Genomic DNA, 23696 nt, shown 5'->3' on the forward strand with positions numbered 1-23696 from the left:
AGTCCCGCCCCTCGCCGCTCCCGCCGGCGGGAGGCTGGGCGCAAAGGAGCGTCGCCCATTGGCCGAGGCACAGGTCAGTCAAGGCGCGGCGGCGGCGTCCGCTGCCCGCCCGCTCTCGCTCAGGGAAGAGTGGGGGAGTCGCCCGTTGGCGCGTGAACCCGTTCCCGCGTCCTGCCGCCGCCGCAGGGGGAGGCCGGGAGCCCGCGGCGGGGCGGGGTGGGGCAGGAGGCCGGGCTGGGCTGCGGGCCCTGCGGGGCGGGGAGGCGGGGCCGGGCCGCCCTGCGCGCGGCGGCAGCGCCCCCTGGCGGCGGGGCCGGGCGGGGCCCGCGCGTCCGAGGCGGTGGAGGGGGGGTCCCGCCATGAGCCGGCCGGAGGGGGCCGGCAGCCGCGCCCTGGAGGTGAAGTTCGTGCCCGACGAGGATGTCCTGAAGCACATTGCCGACGAAGCAGGTACAGCCGGCCCGGGGCGGCGCGCCCGCTGCTCCCGAGGCGCTGGGAGAGGGTCCGAGCGGACGCGGCGGCACCGGAAGGGGAGCCTCTCCCAACACCCGGGGCTAAGCGCCTGGGTCGGGCTGCAGGCAGGCTGAGGCCTTCACAGTCATTTTCCTCCCACCGCCTTCTTCAGCTGTTTATTTCTGTCCCGCCCCGGCACGTGGAAAGGGGCAACTGCGGCAGCGTGGCAAGTGCCCTCAGCTGCAGCTGGTGCGGGTACTACCTCGGTACAGCCTCCCGAGTAGCAGCCTGTGTGTCACGGCCTGGGAGAGGGGGTGCGAATAGCCCGGGTAGCTTCCCAACCGCTGACGTGGTTAAACACACAGAAAGTCACATCGGAACGAGGTTCACGGTGGTTGCTGCGGGAGTATTTTGCTGCAGTTGGGGCTACTTTTAAGGTTTGGAACCTCTGTGAAGCTGCTTAAAACTTGGCTGTGGAAGGCGTAGAGCACCCTGATCTGACTTCGGTGTTGGTCCTGCTTTGAGCAGAAGGTCAGACCGACGGTCTCCAGAGGTCTCTGAGACTCAATTCTCCCATAAGTGCACTGACAGCCTGTAGGTAAGGTCCCCTTTGCTAGGTAAGATGGGGGTGCCAAATACCATTCACTTTGCATGCAATTGACGCTTCTCTACGTGTGAGTCACTGTCATTTCTCCCAGACTCTGGAAGCTGTTGTGTGCTGAAATGGATCTTGTCCTCATGGACTGCAGGGGCTGGCTTTTGTGGAAAAAGAGGGACTAATGTCTGTAGGATCAGCTGACCCCAAGGGCACAGACCAGTTATTCTTATAGCAGGACATGATTTTAGCATTGTATTTGTTTGGTGATTTGCACAGCAGGAACTTGGTCTCTAAATGGGGTAGCTGCATACTACTACAACAGAAACAATGAAAAAGCAGGAGGTTAAAGCTTTCATTGTGATTCTAGGTATTAAGGTACGGAAAGACAAGACTCAGCTGGCAGTCAGTGTGAAGAAATTGGTGAAGAAGCTTGAGAATATTTCAGATGATGAAGCTCAGGAGATCCTGGAAGAGGAAAACTATGTTGCTGCTCTTGGAATATCCGCCCAAGGTATTAGCAGGGAAAAACCTAACACAGCTGTGAATTCAGGAGATTTTTGCAGTGGCAAGGTTGTACAATGTTGATGAAATGCTTTTGTGGACTGACCAGCTGTGGCTGTGCTTGTGGTAACAAGCAGAGGATTTTTTTTTTTTTTTTTTTTTTAACAGATCCAATGGGAAATGGGTCAAGTGTAAGTGGTGGTGAAGTTTACTCATTCCAGACTCCCAAACGCTCCAGCAAGATGGCAGAGCTAGGTATGTTTTCCTCTTTCTTTCATTCTTGCTCTGGCTATGGTTGTCTTTGAGTATTCTCTTAACGTGATCATAGAATGGTTTGGTTTGGAAGGGACTTCAAAGATCATCTAGTTTCAAGCCCTCTGCATGGGCAGGGACACCTCCCACTAGACCAGGTTGCTCAGAGTCCTTGAATACTTCCAGGGAGAGGACATTCAGAACTTCCATGGTCAACCTGTTCCAATGGCTCATCACCCCCATAAGTGAAGAATTTGTTCCTAATATCTAACCTAAATCTAGCTTTTTGTCACTTCTGTTTATTTGAAGGATACGTTTGCAATATTTCAGTAGCTTACATCTGTCTCTGAATCAGTCATGCTCAGAAACACAAGTACAGGGCTAGGACAAAGCAAAGGCATGGTGGGGATAAATAATACAGATAATAAACAAACACTGTGTGTAAGTGCCAAAGGATGGCAGGGATTTTATTTGTGTAACTTTAGAAGGAAATAAGAATAACTCATTATGTAGCAAGGAATTAAAAAAAAAAAAAAAAGGCAATACTGGCTTTGTGTTGTCAGGGGATTTCTCCTTTGCAGAGTGTCTGAGCATGCTTGCTAGGCTAACTGTGGACTTAAGTCAGCAGAAAGTGGCAGTTCTGGAGAAGTTGGGCTGTTCTGGAACAAATAAGATGCTTGAGCCTTGCTGCCACTGTTTCTTCTTGCTTGAAGAGTTTTTGTGTCCCCAGCACTGTCTGAACTTCTTTAGTGTCTAGCTGTCACAGCTACTGATATATCCCACAAAAGATGATCCGAGGAAGAGGGGTCATCCCTTCTGTATTAATATATAGAAACTTGTTTCCATACCTCTTTACTCTCTGGACTTCTGTTGCTGTCTCTGGAAGCTGTGGGCTTCTTAGGCCTCTGTCTGCAGTAGAGTAGGACTCATTGGTGCTCCCTCCTGGAGCCATGACAGTATTTGAAAACTGAGGCAACTCACACAATGGAAGGCTGGTTTTCTTGAGGGGCTGTTATGGGGCCTTCCATACGCAGATCAGTGATTCATCTTCAGCTTGTCCTGGTAAGTTGTAGAAAGAGGTAAAGAAAACACAAGAACCATGTCCTGGGGAACTGATGTGTTTGCTATACCTGATGCTTTATTGTGTCCAGTTGAGCACCTTTAATGGACTAAATGAACATGACTAAAGATTGCCTGATTCAAAGACATAATTTCTCAGGGAGGAAAGCAGGCTTTGCTGTTGCTTTGGCTATACTTGTAAAATTAATTAGCTGAGGAGCTCTGTCTTTGAAAATCTTTGTTAAGGATTACATTCACCCTTGGGGTTAGAAAAAAATGGAAGTGTACTTCCTGAAATAGCTAGGAAATCAATACCTAGTGAGTGTTTCAGGTGAATGGCTTCATGGCTGACAAGCCAGAGCTGGGAGTTTTGTACCTACTATGTGAAACTTTTCTTCGTCCTGTTTCCTGCAGCCTCTGAATTAGCCCAGGCACCAGGACAGAGTGTTGCATCTAATCACTTTGAGTGCATGGAGAAGACAGCCAAAACCCCTCAAAGCAGCAGTAAGTTCTGTGATGCTCTGGGGAACTGAAGCTGAGTTATGTTTCTATTTGGGTGGTGGAGCCAATGCTTGAGTGCCAGCTTCTGCCATGCTTGAGTATTCTAGCTTAACATTGTAGACTGAACTGCTTGGTATGCACAGCCTCTGGTTCACCTGGATGTAAAATCTTTTCTGCCCTGCTGGTGTAGAGAAAACAGGAACTTCTCTCATTTGTTGCTGTGACACTTAATGTTATTTCCTCTGTGTTCAACAGAAACAGTCACACTTGAGAGAGTTACGAGCCGGGCTGATGTGTTGAACATGAAATGGGTAGGATTGTGTCAGTGTTCATGTGTAAATTCACACTTCACTATGTAATATTCAAGCACTCAGTGATGTAGGGAGATATACAGGTGGGAGAAGTTAGTGCACGTCAACATTGGCAAGAGTGTGTTATTTTGTGCTCAGAAATGGACTCTCATGTGCTCAGGGGAGGACATTAGCTCATTTTTTCAGCATCTTTCCTCCTGCTTATGGCCTCCCAAAGCTGTGACCAGAGTTAAAAGCTGTGTTCTTTGGTAAAAATATTTATTATCTTTGTTGTTTCCTTGCCTAGCTGTGACAAACTAGAGGCTTCCCTCATAGGATTAACCACCCAGGGAGCTTATACTCTGGTGCAGTGTACCTTTGAATAGTAAATGCCTTCTAATGTTCTTCTAATGAATTGTCTTGTGCCACTGTTGTAAATATGCAGTACACTGAACAATGCTGTTTCTTGTTTTGCAGAATGTTCAAGTTCAAACAAAGTGCAGCAGAGGGTGAGTAATAGCTACGTTTCTTGGTTTTGGTGGTGTTTTTTGTCTGTTTGGTTTTATTTTTTCACTTTTAAAACTTAAACTGGCAGTTCTGGAAAGGAAAGACCTTGAAAAGCCTCATCTACAGTAAAAATGTTTCTGCTAATCCAACCAGACAGGAGTAACTCAAGTGAGTCCCCCAGGACTATGGGATTTAGAGTCAGTGGGCAAATAGTTTTGACAGCTTAATTAGCATGGGTGGAGACTATTTCTTTGCAATCAGGAGTGCTGTGGCACAGTTGGCTTTCTAAAATGGTATAGCATCACACTGGAAATATGTGTTCAGCTTTTCCAGTATAAGGCTCCAGGATGAGTTATGCCTGTAAGAGATGCTGTTTTGTGATGCCATGTTCACTCCTTGATGATTTCATATCCACTTCGACAGGATTAACAGAGGTGTTTCCTAAGTATTGCAGGCTTCATCTGGTGTCCAAGTCGGATGTATGCTTTACACATATGCAAGGAGGACATGCCACTAGAACTTGATGAGCCCAGGCAGCTTGTGTTCCCTTTGCTGTACTGTTTCTGGGCTTAGTATTCTGAGTGGTCTTCTGTCATTCTGGTAGTTGTTTACATAGCTCACTTCCAAATGACTTTGAGTAGACAGTGTGATAGGGAAGATTACTGCTCTGGGCGCCAAAGCATTTCCAGGTTGTCATTGCTTCAGTTTGACTCTTCCTGAGAGGCCAAGACTGGCATCTTGGTTGGACGTTTTACAGTTTTTGGCCCTCCATTTTGGGACATTAGTTGAAAGAATGAAAGCTCTTTTGGAACCTGATCCTGCCCCCCTCTAGCTCTGAATGGTAAAGGGACTCTCCATACTTACTGCTTCTGTTTTCTTAGTTTCTTTTGGGCTGAAATAGCTGAAATGTAACCTGATTCTACTCTTTGCTTGACAGAGGACTGTTTTGAGGAAGTGTATGCTTCTTCTTCTAATACATGTTTTTTCTTTGCTGTTACAGAGTAAAAAGAAAGAATTTGTGTCTACCACACCTTACAGACTCCGAAAGAGGCTAGCAGGTAAAGGTCAGCCTTTACAGTCAGCTCCCAAAAGTCAGTGAGGCACTGTGTTCAGGGGAGAACGTTTTCTTCTGATGGGCTTCTGCCTGTAGTAGCAGTCTGAACTGAAGTAACTTTCTACACTGCAGAGAGTGTAGAAATGTACTTAAGGAAGTCTGTGTAGGCTTTTTCCCTACAGCAGACTGCTACTTAGGTAAGGGATGGAAGGGTTAGAAGCACCAAGTTGCTGAACATGATAAAAAGAAACAAAACTCTTATCTGGAACAATTGCTTGAACCAAGTAATACAACTTTTTTATTATGGTTTGGATATCAATGATAAAGTGTTTCCAATAACTGGTTGGCTATATGAGTTCAGAATTAATGTAGAGGAGAGTTTAGTGCGTGTGGTTCCATGTTGTGTTTCTTCTTTTGTGTTGAGAGACCAAAACTGAGCCAGATTCCATCTTGTTGTCTTCAATCAACATTCTAACAGAAGTGTCTTGCAAAATTTTTTTGCAGAGTGGTGCAGAAGATGCTCAGCTTGCATGATTGGCATTTTGGAAAACATGTAGAGATGCTAAGAAAAATAGGGTATTCCATTGTCTGGTTTTAGTCACTTTTTATGGTAGGATTATGTTTCTTAGTTGATATCAAGGAGAAAGCATTACTAAACAATTTTATGTGAGCCAAGAACTGGGAAAGAACTGGTAATGTGTGTTTGAAGTCTCTTAAGCATTGATTTTACTTTTCTGTGAAATACATTTAGCAGTCATATGCTTGAAAAACATGTAGAGAATGTGAGAGAGTGAGATAGTTCAGAATGTTCTGTGTAAGAAGACATTGCTAGTTTTTGACCTTAAATTTATGCTTTAGCTCCAGACCCCTGTTTAGAAAGTGAGAGTGAATATTCTGCTTCCTGCTCAGAGGAGGAGGAGGAGGAAAACCAGAAAGAAGTCAGCACTGTTTTATCAGATCAAAAGACCCCAGCAAAAACTAAGGCTGTATCTACGCCTCCTCCCAGAAACACCCTAGTAAAAAAAAATGAGGACAAGATGGTGAGTGTGCAGAAAATGTATCCTTGCTAGCAAGCATGAAGGGATTTTTAGTGACAATAAACTGTCAGTGACCACACCTAACTATAGACTTAATTTCAAATCAAACCAGCTGAGTTGGCTTTTGCTGTACTTCTGAGTGATCCATGTTGGACAGGCACCATGTGACCCTGTGGGCTAATCCAGTCTGTGTCCTCAGCAGCTCCAGAAGAAGTTCTAAGATGTGAAATGAAACAGGAGATCTTGTACTGAGAAAGGACGAAGAAAATGACTCCTGTAGCTCCAAAAGAAGTACACATTACTTTCTGGCTTGGTGTTCAGCTTTGTTGTCTGATTTTCTTCCAGCACCAGGGTTTCCCACACCCCTTTAGAATTATTGCTATGTTCTGCTCTCTCGGAATCTCTTTTCTGTCTGTGTCTTCAGCAGAAAACCATCTGACTAGGTTAGCTTTGGCAGAATGCTACTGTAGAAGCGATTTTTGCCAGTGTTTTCTGGCTTTCTACTCATCCTTGCTCTATGACTCTAATTGGACATCTTCAGTCATGTTTGTGGGTGCAAAGGGAGAGGGGTAACATGATAGGAGGATTGTGGCTGATTTTGCTGTCCATTTTTAGAGCAACCTGGTGGAGGAATACTTTGAAGCTCACAGTAGCTCCAAAGTGCTCACTTCAGACCGAACGCTGCAGAAGTTGCGGAAGAGAAGATTGAATCAGGTACACTTCATAGAGAATTGCACAACTCTTGGACCTTTTGACTTCTGTGATTAAGATTTCCCTCATCAAAATTTGCTAGTGTTGCTATTTGCACTTTATTCTGCTGATTGCATGCTCAGTGGTAACACTGAGGTAGCACTTTGAGGTAGCACTTTTAGCATTATGTAACCTGTTGCTGCTCTGAGCAGGGCCAGTGCCCAGTTCTTTGCACCTGAGACAATAGGGAAAATGCAGGGCAAGCAGATAGTTGAAAGCTGAAGTTACCAGAAGAGGTAAAAGTTTGCTTTTGGGAGAGGAGAAAAGGGAAAAGCAGAGTTTTAGCTACCTGCCTTAAAAGTTACCACCGAACTAGCATTTTTGTCAATTAAATGCTATGGGGAATTACAAGCTGTCTTGACTATTCATGTGTTAAGGAAATGGAGAGAGCCCTTTTTGTCTGAGCATTACTAGATCAAGCTACATATGGGGCTAGGACAGCTCTAAATGTTGCACCTAGTTTGTGAGATGCAGGGACAGGTCCCAGGGAAGCCTGTAAAACACTTGGAGCTCTCGTGTCTGTGACTGCTTTTTCACCCATCTGTGTTTTTTTTAAAAGATGGCACATACGTGGATTGTCTGCTACTTGCTGTTGTCTGGAATTGCTACCCAGAGAAACATGGATTCTTAACAAGTTCTTTCATAACAGCTCTAGAAGGAAGTCAGTGCTTTCAGTGTTAAATCTAGTGCTGTCTCGAAAGAAATTGAAGGCTTAGCAGTTCTGTCTCTCAGTGTTTTGTCTGATACATGGCAGCTGTCTTTATGTTCTTTCCAGAGTAAACTGTCTTTTGCAGCAAAGGAGTAGAGAGCAAAGCTGTTAAAATTGAAGAGAAAGGGATGCCAGTGTAGATTTGATGCCATTTTGCTGTGCTATGTAAGCATCAACATCCCAGCACATCTTTAAAGATGAATTAATCCTTCAATTCTTGATGCTTTTGAAATAGTACTTTTTCTACATTTAGCTGTCAGCTGCAATTTATTTCCTTTTTGCTCTTTCTTTTTTTAAGATGATGCTTGTGAGCATTCACTTGTAGTGACAAAGAGCTGAACCATTGCTAAGCATGACGATTGGAGCCCTTGCTCCATTGAGCAGGTTGTGATGTTGGCATCTTCCTGGTCCAGTGCTTGGTGCTGTGTAAGCTCTGAGTGTGTCTGCTATTTCAGTAGTTGTTTTTCCATACAGCAGGAAAAGATAAAACACAGTGCAATATTGGTTCTAGTCCTAGTCTGGCTGCCATTCCCCAAAATAACATTACTTACTCTCTGCTTTGTTTCTCCAGTAGCAAAATTGTGCCTAGAGGGGTCTTCATGGAAAAAAATATTGAGTGCACCATCATTGAACATTATTCTGCTCCCTAGCCAGAGGGCATACTAGAGGGCTAATTGTAAGGACTCCAGATATGTGTCTTGTTTTTTTCTCAGCTTGGAGTGACTGTCATCTTACCTCTTTCTCAACACAGCAAACACTGCACGAACTTTTGAAAGAAGCTCCCCTTGCCTATGCTGCTGAAATTAAAGAGCTAAACCAGCAACACGAATCCCTCTTTTCCAAGTGGATGCTGCAATTACGGTAAGTACTCAAGGAGAATCACTGAGGAAGCCTAGTAGACAGGCACTGTCAGTAAACTTACCCTCTTGTCAATAACATGCTGTGGTTGAGTTACAGAGTGACTTTTTTTTCTTTGATTGCTAAATTTAAAATTAGGGGACATTTAGTACAGTGTTTCCTGTAGACTAAATCATATTGACTAGCTCCTTGAACTGAATCCCTTAAGTGAAATGAGGTTGCATTCTGCCTGGCTGTCTCTGCCTTTATAAACCAAGCTAGAAGGCAAAGAGGGGACATCAATAATGAGAAAACAGGGAGCATGAATGATGATAAAAGTGTCCTTTGTGAACAGTCAGTTTTGCTTACAGCAGTTGATAGTGAGTAGCCCACCACCAGTTTCTTTAGTATGCTGCTATCCTCAGTGGTGTAGCACTTAACTTCAGATGCCAGTGGTACCTAATAATCTAGGCATGAAGAAATCTTAATGCTCTTGGAAACTTCAGCAGTATAAATTTTGTCTGGGTTTGTGTGTATCTTCATGGCAAGAAGAAAAAAGTAAGCATCTAGGAAAGCAAATGGGGAACTAGAGAGAGTTGTGAGATTCTGAAGCCCCTTAGAGAAGGCAGGCCACCAGCTCTGAAGTTAAGTGCTGAGGCTGAAGCAGATATTCATGAGGAGAAAGCCCCTTGGAAGCTTTGCAAGAGGATGGAGTATAAAGAAGTTTGTGGTCTATGGGGTCTGACAGAACATATGAAAAAGACATTAGCGTTGGTATCTGGAGAGTTCTCTGTGACTCAGTGGTCTGTATGTGGCAGGGTAGAAGGAACAAGTCTGTAGGTTATTCTGAAGTAAATTACAGCTGTTGAACACCTTACCTTTGCCCAGTGCTATTTGAATGACCTGATACTCTTCTTTCTGGTCAAGACAATGCTTTTTCTGCTTCTTAAAAATAAAGCTTTGCAATTCCCTACCATGTTCTCTTTATGCTTTCCTGCCGCTTTCTCTGTGGAGCAATTAGAATATGACAGAGATATAGGAATAGTTTAATTTGAAATTGTGCCTGTGGATCAGAGTAGAAAACCACTATAAAGGCTTGTTCTTTTTCTTGTAATTGCTGTGACCAATGGTAAACATTTAATAATGACTGGTGAGGGGGTGAATGGGAATGCTGGTTCCTCTTTGTTATCTGAAGTTGCAGATCTAGTCTCTTATTCTTGGACAATACCATTTCCTTCCATAGATGTTTTGCTAAATTTGTGGGCCTCCAGGTTGCTAAAACACTTACTTTACTAGGGTGCATATGCCAGATTTTAGATTCCTTGCAGCTAACCTTGTGAGCTGTGAGCTGAAAGTAAGCCTGGAGTTGCTGGAACATGAATATTTTAGAGGCAAGATTGCAGTGGATCATTTTGCCTAGTAAAAGTGTTTGAACCTAAAAAAAGGATTTGTACTTTTTTGATTCAGTGTATTTGTTCACTTTTCTGCAGCTTGGGTTTTAATATAGTGCTTTATGGACTGGGCTCAAAGCGTGATTTATTAGAGAAGTTTCGTACCTCTGTGCTCCAGGATTCTGTTCACCTTGTGGTCAATGGATACTTCCCCAGCATCACGGTGAAATCTGTAAGTGTGGGAAAAGCTTATGGATTTATCTGATCATCCTGTATTACAGATACCTCTAAAGTCTTTCAGTGTAAAATCTTAAGGAAACCTTCTGCATCCTATAGCAGGGGATTTGAATGAAGAGCAGTTCCCGTTTGTCCTTTTAGGACTTTAAAGAAATTGGCTCATGTGTTTTTCAAGGAATTGCAGTAATTCCCACCATTAATAGATACTCACCAGTCTAAGGCCTTATTTGATGCCACTGTTTTGAGAAGGGGTAGAAATTTTTGGTTTATGTTGACTCTTTTGGGAATTTGATGGTAAAAATCAGTTACCTCCCTCATGACAGTCAAGGGCTCAGAGGTTCTGCACTAGGTCCTTGAGGGCCAGAGCCCTTCAGAAAGGACTGCTGCTTTCTTTTTCAGATTCTTAACTCCATCACAGAGGAGATACTGGACCATATAGGGACCTTCCGCAGCCCCCTTGACCAACTTGAGTTCATCACAAAAAGGTTTAAAGAAGGTAAAATTACTAACTTCATACATAAAAATGTTAGTCTGCTTACTGTTAGGAGAGCCTGAACTTTTTCTCTCATAAGTTTCACATGTGCAGTTACAGTTTCTTCATTGATTATAGCTAGTATGCTTTCTTGTTTGTAATTTGTCACACATATGGAAACCTACATGCACCATATATATGTATGTAGGAATATATATGTACATGATCCCAAGCTGTTACCTCAGTCAGTGTTTCACACACTTAAGTTCTCTAGAAGGGGAAGGAGGAAGGCTTGAATGTTCTAATAGTACAGAGGCTCCTGAATCCTTTGGCAAACTGAAATGCTCATCTCTTGGATTTAGCACAGTGCCTTTGTGCTTTATTTACACAGCATTTCCGTATCCACGTGTTTCCTGGTGGAAGACAGGATAAACTTCAGCTACATGAGGGAAGATGATTCTTAGTGACTGCTTGATGACCTGATATAAACCTCACTGAAATCAACAGAACAAAGAATTCGCAAATAATTTCAAATGACAGTTGCTGACAGATATCAAGTCCTTTGAGCTCCTTGGGAAAATGATGGTCTGAGGGTCTTTCCATAAATTTTAGTATAGGATGCATTAAGGCTTAAATGTATATGCTTTAGTGTAATTTAAATTTAATATTTGCAAATACTGACATTAAGATGAAAAAAAGGACAACAATGTCAAGCAGGTTGGACTTTGGTTCAAAAGCAAAATTAAACAGGTATTGCCACACAGTGCTTGCTGAATTCTTGTTGAATGTCGGTTTTACTGTCTGTGTATACATACACAAATTGCCATGGAATCTCAGTTTTGTGTGACATTGGTGTTTTAAGTGTTTACATTCTGCTTTCCATCATTAGCTTATGAGTATTCCTGGTGGCACTATGTGGAAAATGCTGATTTATGGTGGTACCTACCTGAATCTACATAAATCAGTTTTGTGTAGCACACTATAGCTGATCTGACTTGAGTCTAGGGAACCTTTAGTTTCCATTGGCTGACAAGTTTATTCACTTGCACAAAATCTGGCTACTGTTCCAGACTTGGTTTTGGTCACAGTAAATAGCTGTTTCTGAGGACAAGTACAGCAGCAACAAGTTAGCTGAAAATTTTACCATTTACATTATCCTACCTAAGCCTTTCTAACCTCCTTTGAGGACTCAGTGGGAGAGATTCCCAATTAAATGAGTATGCTTTGGCTCCAACCCCAAATAGAAAATGCATTTTCATAGTGTGAGGAGAAGCTTAGAGGTCCTAGTCATTCATGTAACTCAAAAGTAGCTGAACAAACTGTGCTTAAACTTCCATCCTAAAATAATTTTAATGACCTTGAGTCACAGGACTAAAAGTCATAGCTAAAAGGGCAATTCCAAGCTATAAGCAAGTGGCAAGTGGATTATATGAAAAAAGCTTAAACTGCAAAAAGGACTGTAGCTGTGGTGAGAACTGTGATGCAGTGAATCGAGAAAAAGCCTTTCAGGTGCTCAAAAGCACCAAGGGTGGGATAGAGGTCAAAGAAGTTGTACAAGGAAAATTATTTTATATTTAAGTGATGAATATGAAGACTGATGGAATGGGCTTGTCCTAGGCTGCACTGGGAATGGGAAAGCACTTGGTACTGCAGTTTCTTTGATTGGTTCTCTGCTGTTTTTTCTGACCTTACAGATTCATCTGTAGAGCTTTATATCCTCATTCATAACCTGGACAGCCAGATGTTGAGAGGAGAAAGAAGTCAGCAGATCCTTGCACAGTTGTCCTCTCTGCCTACTGTTTACCTCATTGCCTCTATTGATCACATCAATGCTCCTCTCAGTGAGTCCCCTGGGGCCTGATGTAGCAAAGAGAAGAATCTGCATTCTACTTTGGGACTGCTGAGCATGTTTCATAAGCTCATGTATTACTGTTGATGTGCAAACCAGTTCTGGTGTTGTATATATGGTGGTAGCCACTAGAAGCCCTGATTAAGACTGTGGCTCTGTTGAACTAAAACTGTATATACTGAAAACTACCATTCACTGACTGTAGTATACAAATAGACTCCAAGCTTTTGGCAGGCTTTGGTTTAGGGACTTACTGAAATGGAGACTGGATGTTATGTCTGTCATTGCATCTAAACAATTTTGTGTTATCAGCCAGAAATGTTTTGCACTCTGCTGACAGTAAGTTACAGAACTGGTGTGAAAAAGGGGTGCGCGCAAATGTTTTATTGCAGAGTTTGTCTTCCTTGAACTGCAAATACCTGGGTGTATGTCCTGTGAATTTCACGAGCATACATTGTTTCCTTAATTTGTACAGTAGAACTAAGTATGTTTTAATACCACTTCTTTAACACCTTAGAGAAGCTAAATCTTACAGTTCTGTCCGATCTTTCTTTTCTCTCTGTCTAGTGTGGGATCAGGCAAAACTAAGCCTCTTCAACTGGCTTTGGTATGAAACAACCACATTTAATCCGTATGTGGAAGAAACGTCTTACGAGAACTCGTTTTTAGTACAACAATCTGGATCTTTGGCTTTGAGCTCCTTAACACATGTCCTGCGCAGTCTCACTCTCAATGCCAGGTAAGACACTCTTAAACTTCATAGTAGCATTTGCTGAGTATCCAGTTGTTACAAGGCTACTCTGGTCTACACCTAGCAGGAGGCAATTCCTGTTTTCTGACAACCATGTTCGAGATGAAGATGGTAGTAGGACCTGGGTTCCAACTGATTGGTTGCTTTAAATTAACAGTGTTTAGATAGCAAGCCTTGTCCAGTGACAAGACTCATGCACAAAGTCCTAGGCAAGAGGCAAAAATAAGTTAGTATTTATTAATGTTAGGATGTTTTCGGGTTTTGTTCAGTTATGTTGTTTTTTTTCCTTTCCGTTTTCCGCTCTTTTCATTTAGGGGAATATTCAGACTGCTTGCTCAGTACCAGCTGGAGAACAAGGACAACCCATCTTACCCAGGTGTGTACCCACCTTTTCTCATCTGTTTGGGTGTTGCCATTGCCAGCTCAGTCAGTGTGGCACAGGCTTTTGGTATGCAGATTACATCACCAGCAACAGAAGTGCTGTAACTGTTCCCTCAGTGAGAAGTAGTGGCATCAACTGTCTTTCTAGTGGCACTGTGTCTGACAGGAAATTGATAGACTGCCTGGTTTGAAGGACCCCCTCTTACTGTTGTCTGCTTTGATGCTTAGATGTGACTGAGACCAGTCATGAGGGACTGTGTAGTTTGAAAAATTAAAGGAAGAATATGAACTTGCACAACTAGCACTTGAAGGACCAGGGAAAGACAAGAGATTGTGTTCCCATGCTGCTCTCAGAGTGACTTTTTATGTGTCCCTGATTTCTAGAATATGTGTGGAATATTTTGTCACTGTCTCTTAAGAGGTACTGCAGAGGCTACAAATAACATTAATGGTAAAGTTGGAAGTAAGATAGAGGAGCTGAAAATTAAGATATATTAGCCATGTTGAGAAGTGCATTTAAAGTGCTATTAAAATTCTATTAGGCAAACAGGGTGACTGAAATGCTAATTCAGCTGTTTTCTATTAATTACTGAAATCCTAGGTTGTCAGTATACTTGAAAGAAGTGATGATGTTGCTATAGCCATTGCCTAAGCCAAAGCAAAATTTGTATGTGGAAGTAATGTGTGATGTTAAGACTTGGAAAAATCTGACAATTTTACCAGTTGTTTCTTCTTGCCCTTTTCTATCTCCAGGACTGTCTTTTCAAGACTTCTACCAGCAGTGTCGGGAGGCTTTTCTTGTGAACAGTGACCTAACACTCAGAGCACAGCTGACAGAATTCAGGGACCACAAGCTCATCCGGACAAAGCGGGTGAGTTGGAGGAAGAAGGTAATTCTGGGTATTCAGCCACCTTAAACAAAAAATATGCTTTGTGGCTACTAAGTGTCTCTAAGACACCACTCTGCAGCTCACAGTGAGGCTGTATTGTTGAAGTACCTAGGAACTAGCAAAGGGCTGAAATTCTGTAATTGCAGCGCTTTCCATGCCTCCATTTATCAACAACCTTTACATGGATAGGGAGCTGTAAACATGCAGTGTGCTTTGTTACTCAGCAACCTGCAGGTCTTTTCTTATGAAGACTTTGAGAAGTATTGGATTTTGGAGTCTGCCAGCCTACTTCCTATAGTTACCTGTATTTGCATGAGGGAAGAATGCAGGCTAGTCCTAATAATGAGGCAGCACAGCAGTACTAGATATGGGAACACAGTGTTGAGGAGCTGTGCAGTGTCAGACTAGCATAGCCCACCAGATTACTCATACACTGACTTTTTTCAGTATCTCTGCATTCCTAGTGTTGCTCAAGTGAAATACTCAGTTTTTTAGCAATGCAGCTCTTTTGAATGCTGGCCAGCTCTCACCCAAACTGTGAATAAACCTGAGCACTGCAGTGCTATCTAGTGGCTTGCATTGCACTACGTGCTGGTGTTAACAGAATGTGTGTGCATGTCTGTTCTCAGGGAGCTGACGGTGTGGAATACTTATTAATTCCTGTAGATGACAGTACCTTGACCGACTTCTTAGAGAAAGAGGATGAAGATGTATAATGTGTCTCTGTTCTGCGGCAGTTGCTGTCATGAGCTGCTGGAGAGGGGCCTATGATCAGATCTCTCCCTTCAACCCCAAGGCTGCTGACTACTGAAATGTAATAATTGTAATGAACGATGCTCATTGTTCAACTACTTCAGGTAGTTTGGAATTATGACTTCTGCAAGCAAGGTGTCTCTTGCTCTACAGTTAATTTGTCTGCTTTGTCTCTTAGCTCAGGTGATGCCTTCTTCATATCTATGCAGCCAACCTTACAGCTAGGAAAACAAACTTGGTAAGATTGTGCCTTCTGCTTGCTACCTCACCAGACACGAGGGTTTGATTGGAACAGTGTACTTGGGAAGAACAAATCACTAGATTGTCAGAGCTTTAGTTTGTACAAGTGATGAAACTCATCTCAACTAGGCTTTCCAGTACTCTTTTTACCAGTTAGACAAGACTAGCTTCCAGTGTATGAAGAAGCCAATATTTATAATGCTAAGAGACCTGCCTTGACTGCATGAGGAAAGAATACAAGTGGGTTTGAGATACTGTGGGTAACTTAATAAGTTCTGGCAGTAGAACTGAAGGACTTGCACCAAACCCACATCCTTTTATAAGAAGGTTTAGATAATTAAAAACTGTGATGGCTTAACTCCATTGCCTTTTGGTGAGGTGAGAGGATCCAGGTTCTTTACCTTCCAAGTTGCAATCCCAGAATATGAAGAGGTTGTGTTCTTTAACAGCTTGATTGTATATATGTAATTTTTACATTAGGAGTGTCTGCTGATCCTGGAGGAGGCCTTAAATGCCTCTTATAAGCTCTCCCTTTTTTTAAGCCCTTAGAAGTTGGGAGACTGCTGAAGTTTGACAGCTTTTCTTCACTTGTTTTCTCAGGTATGTGGGAGTAAGCTCTATAGTTCCATCAACTGTAGTCTGCCAGCCAGACTTCGGGGACTCTGTGTGTCTTAATATTTGGTAGCTGTGTTACAGCTCTATGTTGTAATGGTTCAAATCAATCAAATAAAGTACTTTATTAATTTTCATTAGCTTGTCTTGTCTTCCACAGTTTTTTATGATGAAGGTAGAGGAAGGTAGAGATCCTTCTGGCAGTTGTGTGAAAGCCTTACATTTGTTATTATGTGAAATACCTGTGTGAACCCTCATGCAGTGTGTGGAAGACTTCAACTGATTAGTAACAATATTTTATATTGTTTCTTATACGGTATCAAAATTAAAAATAATATACTTGCCTTTTCATACCAGTATATCGCTTTTGAAGGGAACAGAAAAGTTATGTGGAATAGTATCATTACTGGTCTGCCCCTCACTGACAGAAGCAACAGAGTTACAAGTCTGACTATTTTGTATTAAAAACATGGGATAACTTCTTATCCCACTGACAATATGATTCTTCAAATATAGGACGTAATTAGCTTTGCTGATGGGGAAAACTGGTACATGCCAGCAGTACTCTCCAGCCTCCTTCCTTCCCTGGAACATTCTCCAACTCACATTCTCTTTTGTTGGCACTTGCATCTTTCTTTTACAGGCTGCAATTCCAAAACTTTGCAAAATGCATCAGATTCTGCCTACTTCAGGCTACTGTCAGAATCACTACCACTGGGATCAAGGGATTGTCTTATCCAGGTTCTGTAAGTTACGTGCAGAGGTCAAGGAACAAGAACTCTGCCACTTGAAGAGATGTGTTCTTGAAAAAACTTTAAAAGTAGTATAGCTAAGCAGCAACCACATACTATTTTGCAGTCCTTTGACTCCACAGTTCCTGTGAAACTCAAGATTCAGTTTATATTGTGAGTACATATGGAAGACACCATCTAGTATGTTCACACATAGTGATACCAGGGTATATTTTCAGTGCAATTATAACTGGTTTTCTAGATGTGAAATTTACTATAATGAACTATAATAATATTGAGTTTAGTTATCTGCTTACAGTTTTGATAGACTACCAGATGCCCACACAGACCAAAAGGAGGGCTGGAAGAGGTAACACACATCTGCCGAGAGAAGGTTAAGTTTCAATCAGTTTTTCTGGGTGCTGCTGATTCTGTGATGCACGCATTCAAGCTAAAGAAAGTTACTGTGAATTAATTCCTGTGGATTTTATCTTAAAAGTATTTTTTCCTGATTTCATGCTGGACCCCTTCTATGCATTTAATTTTTTGTCTCAAATTCTGTGTGTGTACTAAGGTAGTAGCATTTAATGTCTTCTATAGCAATACAGAACTTGGATTTGGAGGGACTTCAACAGTCCTTTCTTTTACTTGGGAAAGTAGAAAACTTCTTCCCGTTTCCTGTTCCTCAGCTTACAGAGAGGTCTTCATGGTATTGACAAGACTAGTGGCCTTTATATAGCCTCAGTAGCTCCAGATAATACTGGAATCATCTCTTTCCACTTAAATTTAAGTTGAATGAGACACAGCAATTAGGCAGTAAAGACCTTGCCTGATGAGCCAGTTTGCTAACTTAACCTTAAAAGGAAGGTGCCAGGATCTTACCAAATTTGCAATTGTAATATTTTATTTTTGTTTAAATATTATTCTGGTGTGCACATAATCGAGAGATGGTAAGGTATGCAACTGGAAGATTTTTCTTAAAAAAAAACAAAACACAAAGAAAAAACCACACACAAAAAAAGCTACCTTAAAAATAAAACCCAAGCATTGTCAGTGGTGAAAATGTTACTTTGTTCCATTTTAGTAATCCTGTAATTAAGTTTAGTAACAAGGAGTCATAGATACAGAAACCGTTTTTAAAAGCAACTAACAAAGGTACATAATTCATTAACAAAGCTGTAAATTAATTTGAGTTTTAACCTGAGGTTTTTCTAATTTTAAGTCCCTCTATTTAAAAGTCTTAAAGCTGCATTAATGGTAGAATGTGCAATTGCATACTAGCCAAATACCTGAATTGTGTTCTGTGTTTGCATGGCAGTTGTGGCTTAACAAAACTGTTAATGCAAATGGGTGGGTGATCCACACCCTTTCATTAACTTCTGTCAGGACATTTATTAGCTAAAATATCAGTGACCTGCACTGACATCATTCAACATAACTGGGTAAGCTCAAAACTGGAGATAAGTCAGGTTTTGATATTTTACCCAAACCAACCCTTGAGTATCATGGTTATAATTTCATAAGAGTATGCAGTAAGTATATTCAAGTGCAGCCCAGTAATTGGATAAATCAGCCTTCTGTAGCCCAAAACAAGCATTTATTTATCTGACAGATGACAAAATACATCCCAGACTTTGAGGGAACATATATTAATTCTGAACTGAATCAATTCAGAGCATCTTCATTGAGCTTGCAGTTGGATTGGTCTGTGCATGATACCAGGAGACTCCTGACTGAATTCTATCACTCCTGTTTTTTTTCCTATGCCACCTGGAGAGGATCTCTATCTTTCTCGGACACAATTATGTTGATTCTGTTCTGTAGCTGGATAGCAAGCATGTCGCGCAGCTCTGACAAGAAGCCTCGCTCAGTGTTACTGTGCTCACACAGGATAACGCTTATCCCATTGGCAACTGCATCCAGAATGTCATGGTGGGACATCTCTCCTGCCATTTTGAGAAAAATAAAAGCCATGTAGATCACTAACAGTACAGTTTAGGCAACCAGTTCTTTGCAGTGTATGCTGCATCTTAACTAGAAGTTGGAAAGACATAATAGGGGATGTAGCCCATAAGGGGGAAATGCAACCACATCTGCTCAGTTTAAGAATGTGGAACACTCCTACTCTAGTGTCCCTTGAAGGACTTTCAGCTGATAACCCCTATATACAACTGAGAGAAAACCACAGAAAGTCCTTGCCCTCTTTGAATAGTGGTAATTTCTGCCACTTTGGGCAGGAAGTGTGTGTTTTTTGGAAGTGGACTATCTGCATGTCATAGGGGTTGCTGTGATGGAGGATGGCAGCTGGGAAGCTTTGCAAAGTAGTTGTCGGAGGGTGAGCTCTGCAAGGCTTTATATAAGGGGGAGATGGGACATGCCTTGACAAAACAATTGCTCAAATTAAGTACTACAGCATGTAAGGCAGCCTGCACGTTATTGGGCACACTGTAGCAAGTAGCTGTCCCACTGCTGGAAAAGGGTAATGGACCAAGTCTCCCTTTGGTCAGATTCCTTTGGAAGATTCTGTAGATTACATTATATTTCGTTTTCCATTATGGAACTCTGTAGGTAACTGAGGGAATACCTTGTATCTTGCCAAAGGAGAAACACACTGAAGGTTGCAATACACTGTCATCAGCACTGGTTTTGTGTTGAAATAATGCACGTATAGCAATGTTTTAATTCAAATAACCTTCACTGTGCCATACAGCCATCTGATCCATGTTGTCGTTAATGTTATTTTTCTATCATTCCAATAACTTAACTAATTGTTTCTCAGTTATAACAAGTAATTCTTTCTGGTCAAACCTTTCAACAGCCTGTCAACTCTTATTTTTTTCTTTTTTTTTCTTGTTTTTTTACAGCAACATAACCTTTTTACCTGTGAGATAGAGGTCAGCTTCCATTCCCTTCAGGACACTGCTGCCAGAACCAGCGCACAGAGCAGCTTTCTTCACTGGCGATTCTGCAGGATACAAGGTACCACAGCTTAACTCCTTTTCTCTCTGTGCAGCACTCATGTCAATATTGCTATTAGTTGTTTCACAAGAACTGCTACCTTGATTTTAGAGCAGATGTACATTTTTTGGAGGAAGAGACACATCTGTCAGTTTGAAGGAGTCACGGACCTGTCATATCTCTGGTAATACAGCAAAACCCCCTGCGTACCAAGCAGGTGTATTTTTTTCTCCAAGGAGTAGGAAAGCTTGCAGAGAACTACAGGATGGAGGCTGTCTGCAGGCTGGTTCTCTCCTAGTGAGATGTTACTTATTTAAGTTTCTGAACCCTTGAATAGGGTTCCAGTACCCTTTCCAGGACTCTCATGTTCCATCATCATTAGTTTTCCAAGTGACAATGCCACTAAGACAGCATTTTGCCTCTGAGATATACTGGTTCCTAACTTTTAGCTCTCTGAAGGCCACTCTCAGTGAAAGCTGAGTGCTGCTTCATGCCATTAAAACTGTGACCATTTGCTGTGATTGCTGATTCCAAGCTATTACATCTGTGATAATGACAGGAAATTTAATTCTCCACATGTATTACATGCATGAGGGAGAGGGGACACATGACACAGTTTTCAAATTCTATTAAGGTTTTACAGCATGTTGCCATGTCATTACTGTGGGTTTAAGTGGAGTCACACCACTGCAATCCCACACAATAACGAGAGACTTCAAAGTAGTCTGAAGTTTTTTTAGTGCAAGTGATAGTATAAGAGGCTTGTAATACTTCTGTCTCGTAAGTTACAGAGTTCTCAACAAATCTGCTCTTAGACATTTTAATAGCTGTGCTCCTTGGAGATTAGGATAGGTAACTGGCATAAGAGGATGTCTGCTCCACGTTTTACTCATGACCCACTGTTTGAGTTAGGATAGTTCACTGCCTTTGCTACTATTTCTCTTTCATCAAAATATGGGTGGTTAAATGTTCATAAGGATACTATAAAGTGTCTTACTACTTTAAGGTGCTTTGAAATGTAACATTTAGTCACAAAAGGGAGTGTACAATGAAATTATACGCATTTGTGTATGTTACCCTAGGGGGAAAAAATATGTTAGTCATTACACAAATTATGAAGAAGGGTGGCTTGGATTCAACATGTGCTGTCCCTTTCACAGTGACAACCAGCATAATACAGAACTTACAATGAAAAATACAGATGAGATTACTTTTAAGTGATTGTATCACGTAAATTCCAAAATGCTGTTCCTTGTCTTTAACTACATTGAAGTAAACCTATGGAAGTCAGCAGTATTTCACACACTGATGCATGCATTCTTATTCTTTGTCTTCCTGGAACACTAGATCTAAAGGACAGTCTTACTTGCAGGCCTGTTTACCTAGTGTCTTGCCCATTCCCATGGCTAAGCGGATGTGGGGTAATTTTAGGTGGCTTTTTATACGCTCAATTATGTCTGACAAGGAGACTGGCTCGCTCAGTGTGCACAGACGTCCCATTCCAGTGTGGGGAAGAAGAGGCTGAAAAGAAATTAAATTTACTGTGAGAAAGCTGGCCCCAGAACTTCACACTGCTTTCCATATTGCATAAAGATTAGTATATTGGGCATTCAGGAATGCCTCTTAACTTTATGAAAAAATATGTATGTGATGTTCTGGAATGTAACATCCTAGCTATTGGAACTGATTTAAGAATAAGTACAGGCTTACACAGCTATTTTCACTGTTTTGGAAAATGCACATGGCTTCAAATCCCCACAGGCCAGTATCTCAGAGTACTGAGGCGTAGCATAGAAAACCTGTGATGCTACTGACTACTGGATTTCAGTGTTCAGGGCACTCAGGTCACACAAGTAACACCTTCAGTGGAAGCAATATGTGATTTTGTTACCTTTTGTAATAAGAGAATCTCGGTCTTGTGATAAAGAAGGCTGTTCTGGGACAGTAATGCAACCACCTCCAACAGTGCTTTCTGAGAGCAGTTCAAACTGACTCGTGTTTGCTCCTCACCTTCAACCCTGAGAAAATAAAAGCTCAGTGCTTGCTAAGAAACTAGATAAAATGTCAGCATCATATTAATATAAAACAAAGCTAATCAATCCCAGTGGCTATTCTACCACAGGGAAGGGGAAAAAAGATAGCATTATAATAGCCTAGACTAGTCTAGTTCTACTTTCTTGGAAGAAACAGAGATGGGAATTTAACTCAATTGTCCTCATCGTATTTCATGTTAATACTCTTCCTTACCACCTCTAATCTATGCAGTGCTACACTGAGTGGCTGTTACCATTTACTATAACACAGATTGATCAGAAAGGGATGACTATTCCTTAAGTTTGTAGATCTGTTGCTGAAAAAAATAGCCGTAATGCTCACAGGAACAAAGTGATTGCAACAGTAAAATACGATTTCAGCAAATTACTGTTTCAGCAACAGAAGGAATACTACATTAGACAGTGAAGCAGATACCTGGCAGGGAAAGTAGTGAGGCAGGAGATCTCCTGGATGTCTTTGATTTTGGACAGAACCGTGTCCAGATGCTCAGTGTTGTCTGTGCAGAATTCTACCCGGTGAGTGCCCTCAGCTGGATAGCCTGGTGCAGTTGATGGACGCAGTGGGACAGAAGTGCAGGCACCTGAGAAAGCAGTGCATGATTGCTGTTATAGAAAGCTGGGTAAGTAATCTAAATACTGATTTTAGCATATATCCTAAAAAAGATCCATCAAGATGCAAATTTTGTACTCAAATCCATTTTCCCTGACCAGCACTGAGAACTTCTTAGCCTGTTGTCTCTGTTAAGCCCAGTCTGTTTTTAGTGTAAATAAGCTGATGAATATATATTATTTGTCAGTCTTAATGCCATCCTTTTTACCCTAAGAATTGTACAAAATCAAAATGGTTTCTGGTTCGTAAGTCAGGCTGGAATAGACATAGTTGTCTTAATTTACAAGCCACAACACAGGATAAAAATCTAACAGAATTTCAGATGCCGTAAGTCCTTTGGAAGCAATGAGATCTTGCACTTCATACATTAAAGGTGTTGATTTAAAGTCAGTGGTCTAAACTTTGCAACCAAGATGGGCAATAAATATGCTCCAACAGTTCCAACTACTTCCAGTAGTACAGTCATGCACCTGAAAATGTCCTCTAGGCATTCCTCATAAAATAAATTCCCTTAAATATGTTTAGGGTACTTAGAAGTACTAGAATATTTAAAGGGGGGTGAGGGGGGGGAGGAGAGTCGCCAAACCATACCTGTAAATGCTAAAAGAAAATGCTACCTAAAGTAGCATATACTGATGATTAATTTTAATCTGTTTGTTTGTTTTTAACAGAATCTCACCGAGTCCCTTTGTTAGCCAGTTATTGACTCCATGAGGTATAGCATCATATGCCGTATGGGGAGAGTAAATCCCGATTCTGTGCTCCAGGGCTTGGACCACCAGCCTTTCCTTCCAGGTCCTGCACGTTACTCGCTTGAGTGGTGTGAATATAGGAGGGTGGTAAGAAAGAATAAGGTCTGCCTTCTTCTGCACTGCCTCTTCCATCACCTCCTCAGTCAGATCATTGGTGAGGAAAAGGGTGTTCACAGTGTGAGGAGGACTTGGTTCCACCAGCAACCCGACATTGTCCCAGCTTTCCGCCAGAGAGAGGGATGCAAAGTCGTTCAGGGCAGAAACGACGTCCCGGAGGTTCATGAGGGAACGTGAGGGCAAGCGGCCCAAAGCTCGGACGCAGTAGAGAGGCCGGCGAAGCAGCTGCGTGCTAGGCAGCAGCATGCAGCAATCTGTAGAGGGGGAAAAAAACAGCAGGAACAAGCCAAGGTATGTGCTAGCAGCGGTAAGAGGCTCCCAGTCGCTAACCCCGCCCCAGGGGCAGCGGC

At 42.0% G+C, this 23696-nt stretch overlaps 3 protein-coding genes across 16 annotated transcripts in view; 2 read left to right on the top strand and 1 right to left on the bottom strand.

Moving 5' to 3' along the window:
- Positions 1-322: 322 nt before the first annotated feature.
- ORC2 (origin recognition complex subunit 2) lies at positions 323-19796 on the top strand. 12 transcript variants are annotated; one of them, XR_007889915.1, is made up of 19 exons: positions 323-450; positions 1419-1562; positions 1721-1807; positions 3278-3367; positions 4132-4163; positions 5162-5219; positions 6074-6255; positions 6868-6966; positions 8463-8572; positions 10039-10171; positions 10576-10672; positions 12343-12489; positions 13065-13236; positions 13563-13624; positions 14383-14501; positions 15149-15510; positions 16055-16112; positions 16768-16865; positions 19720-19782. XR_007889915.1 is itself a non-coding variant. In XM_051623630.1 (16 exons), the coding sequence occupies exons 1-16, from the start codon at positions 360-362 to the stop codon at positions 15233-15235; spliced, it is 1710 nt and encodes a 569-aa protein (XP_051479590.1). In that variant the 5' UTR covers positions 323-359; the 3' UTR covers positions 15236-16261. The 12 variants fall into 12 exon arrangements, 2 of the variants coding, with proteins under 2 accessions (XP_051479590.1, XP_051479591.1); XR_007889911.1 differs by having other exon boundaries at positions 15149-16112; XR_007889918.1 differs by lacking the exons at positions 16768-16865; positions 19720-19782 and having other exon boundaries at positions 15149-15333; positions 15451-15510; positions 16055-16261.
- NIF3L1 (NGG1 interacting factor 3 like 1) lies at positions 2848-23592 on the bottom strand. 3 transcript variants are annotated; one of them, XM_051623669.1, is made up of 7 exons: positions 23157-23592; positions 22283-22448; positions 21705-21831; positions 21196-21334; positions 19737-19820; positions 10105-10169; positions 2848-2863 (listed from the first exon to the last, which is right to left on the bottom strand). In XM_051623669.1, exons 1-6 carry the CDS (start codon positions 23590-23592, stop codon positions 10126-10128), a joined length of 996 nt encoding a protein of 331 aa, XP_051479629.1. In that variant the 3' UTR covers positions 2848-2863; positions 10105-10125. The 3 variants fall into 3 exon arrangements, with proteins under 3 accessions (XP_051479629.1, XP_051479630.1, XP_051479628.1); XM_051623670.1 differs by lacking the exon at positions 2848-2863 and adding an exon at positions 5487-5777; XM_051623668.1 differs by lacking the exons at positions 2848-2863; positions 10105-10169 and adding an exon at positions 17742-18801.
- The window catches only part of LOC127386498 (peptidyl-prolyl cis-trans isomerase-like 3), a 33774-nt gene continuing 33637 nt past the window's right edge, over positions 23560-23696 (top strand). Inside the window, exon 1 of the mRNA XM_051623611.1 lies at positions 23560-23637. Coding sequence (XP_051479571.1) covers positions 23591-23637 — 47 coding nt within the window. The 5' untranslated portion in view covers positions 23560-23590. The remainder of the gene's footprint in view (positions 23638-23696) is intronic.

The sequence above is a fragment of the Apus apus genome, chromosome 6, assembly GCF_020740795.1.
Source record: "Apus apus isolate bApuApu2 chromosome 6, bApuApu2.pri.cur, whole genome shotgun sequence".
Taxonomy (NCBI): Eukaryota; Metazoa; Chordata; class Aves; order Apodiformes; family Apodidae; genus Apus; species Apus apus.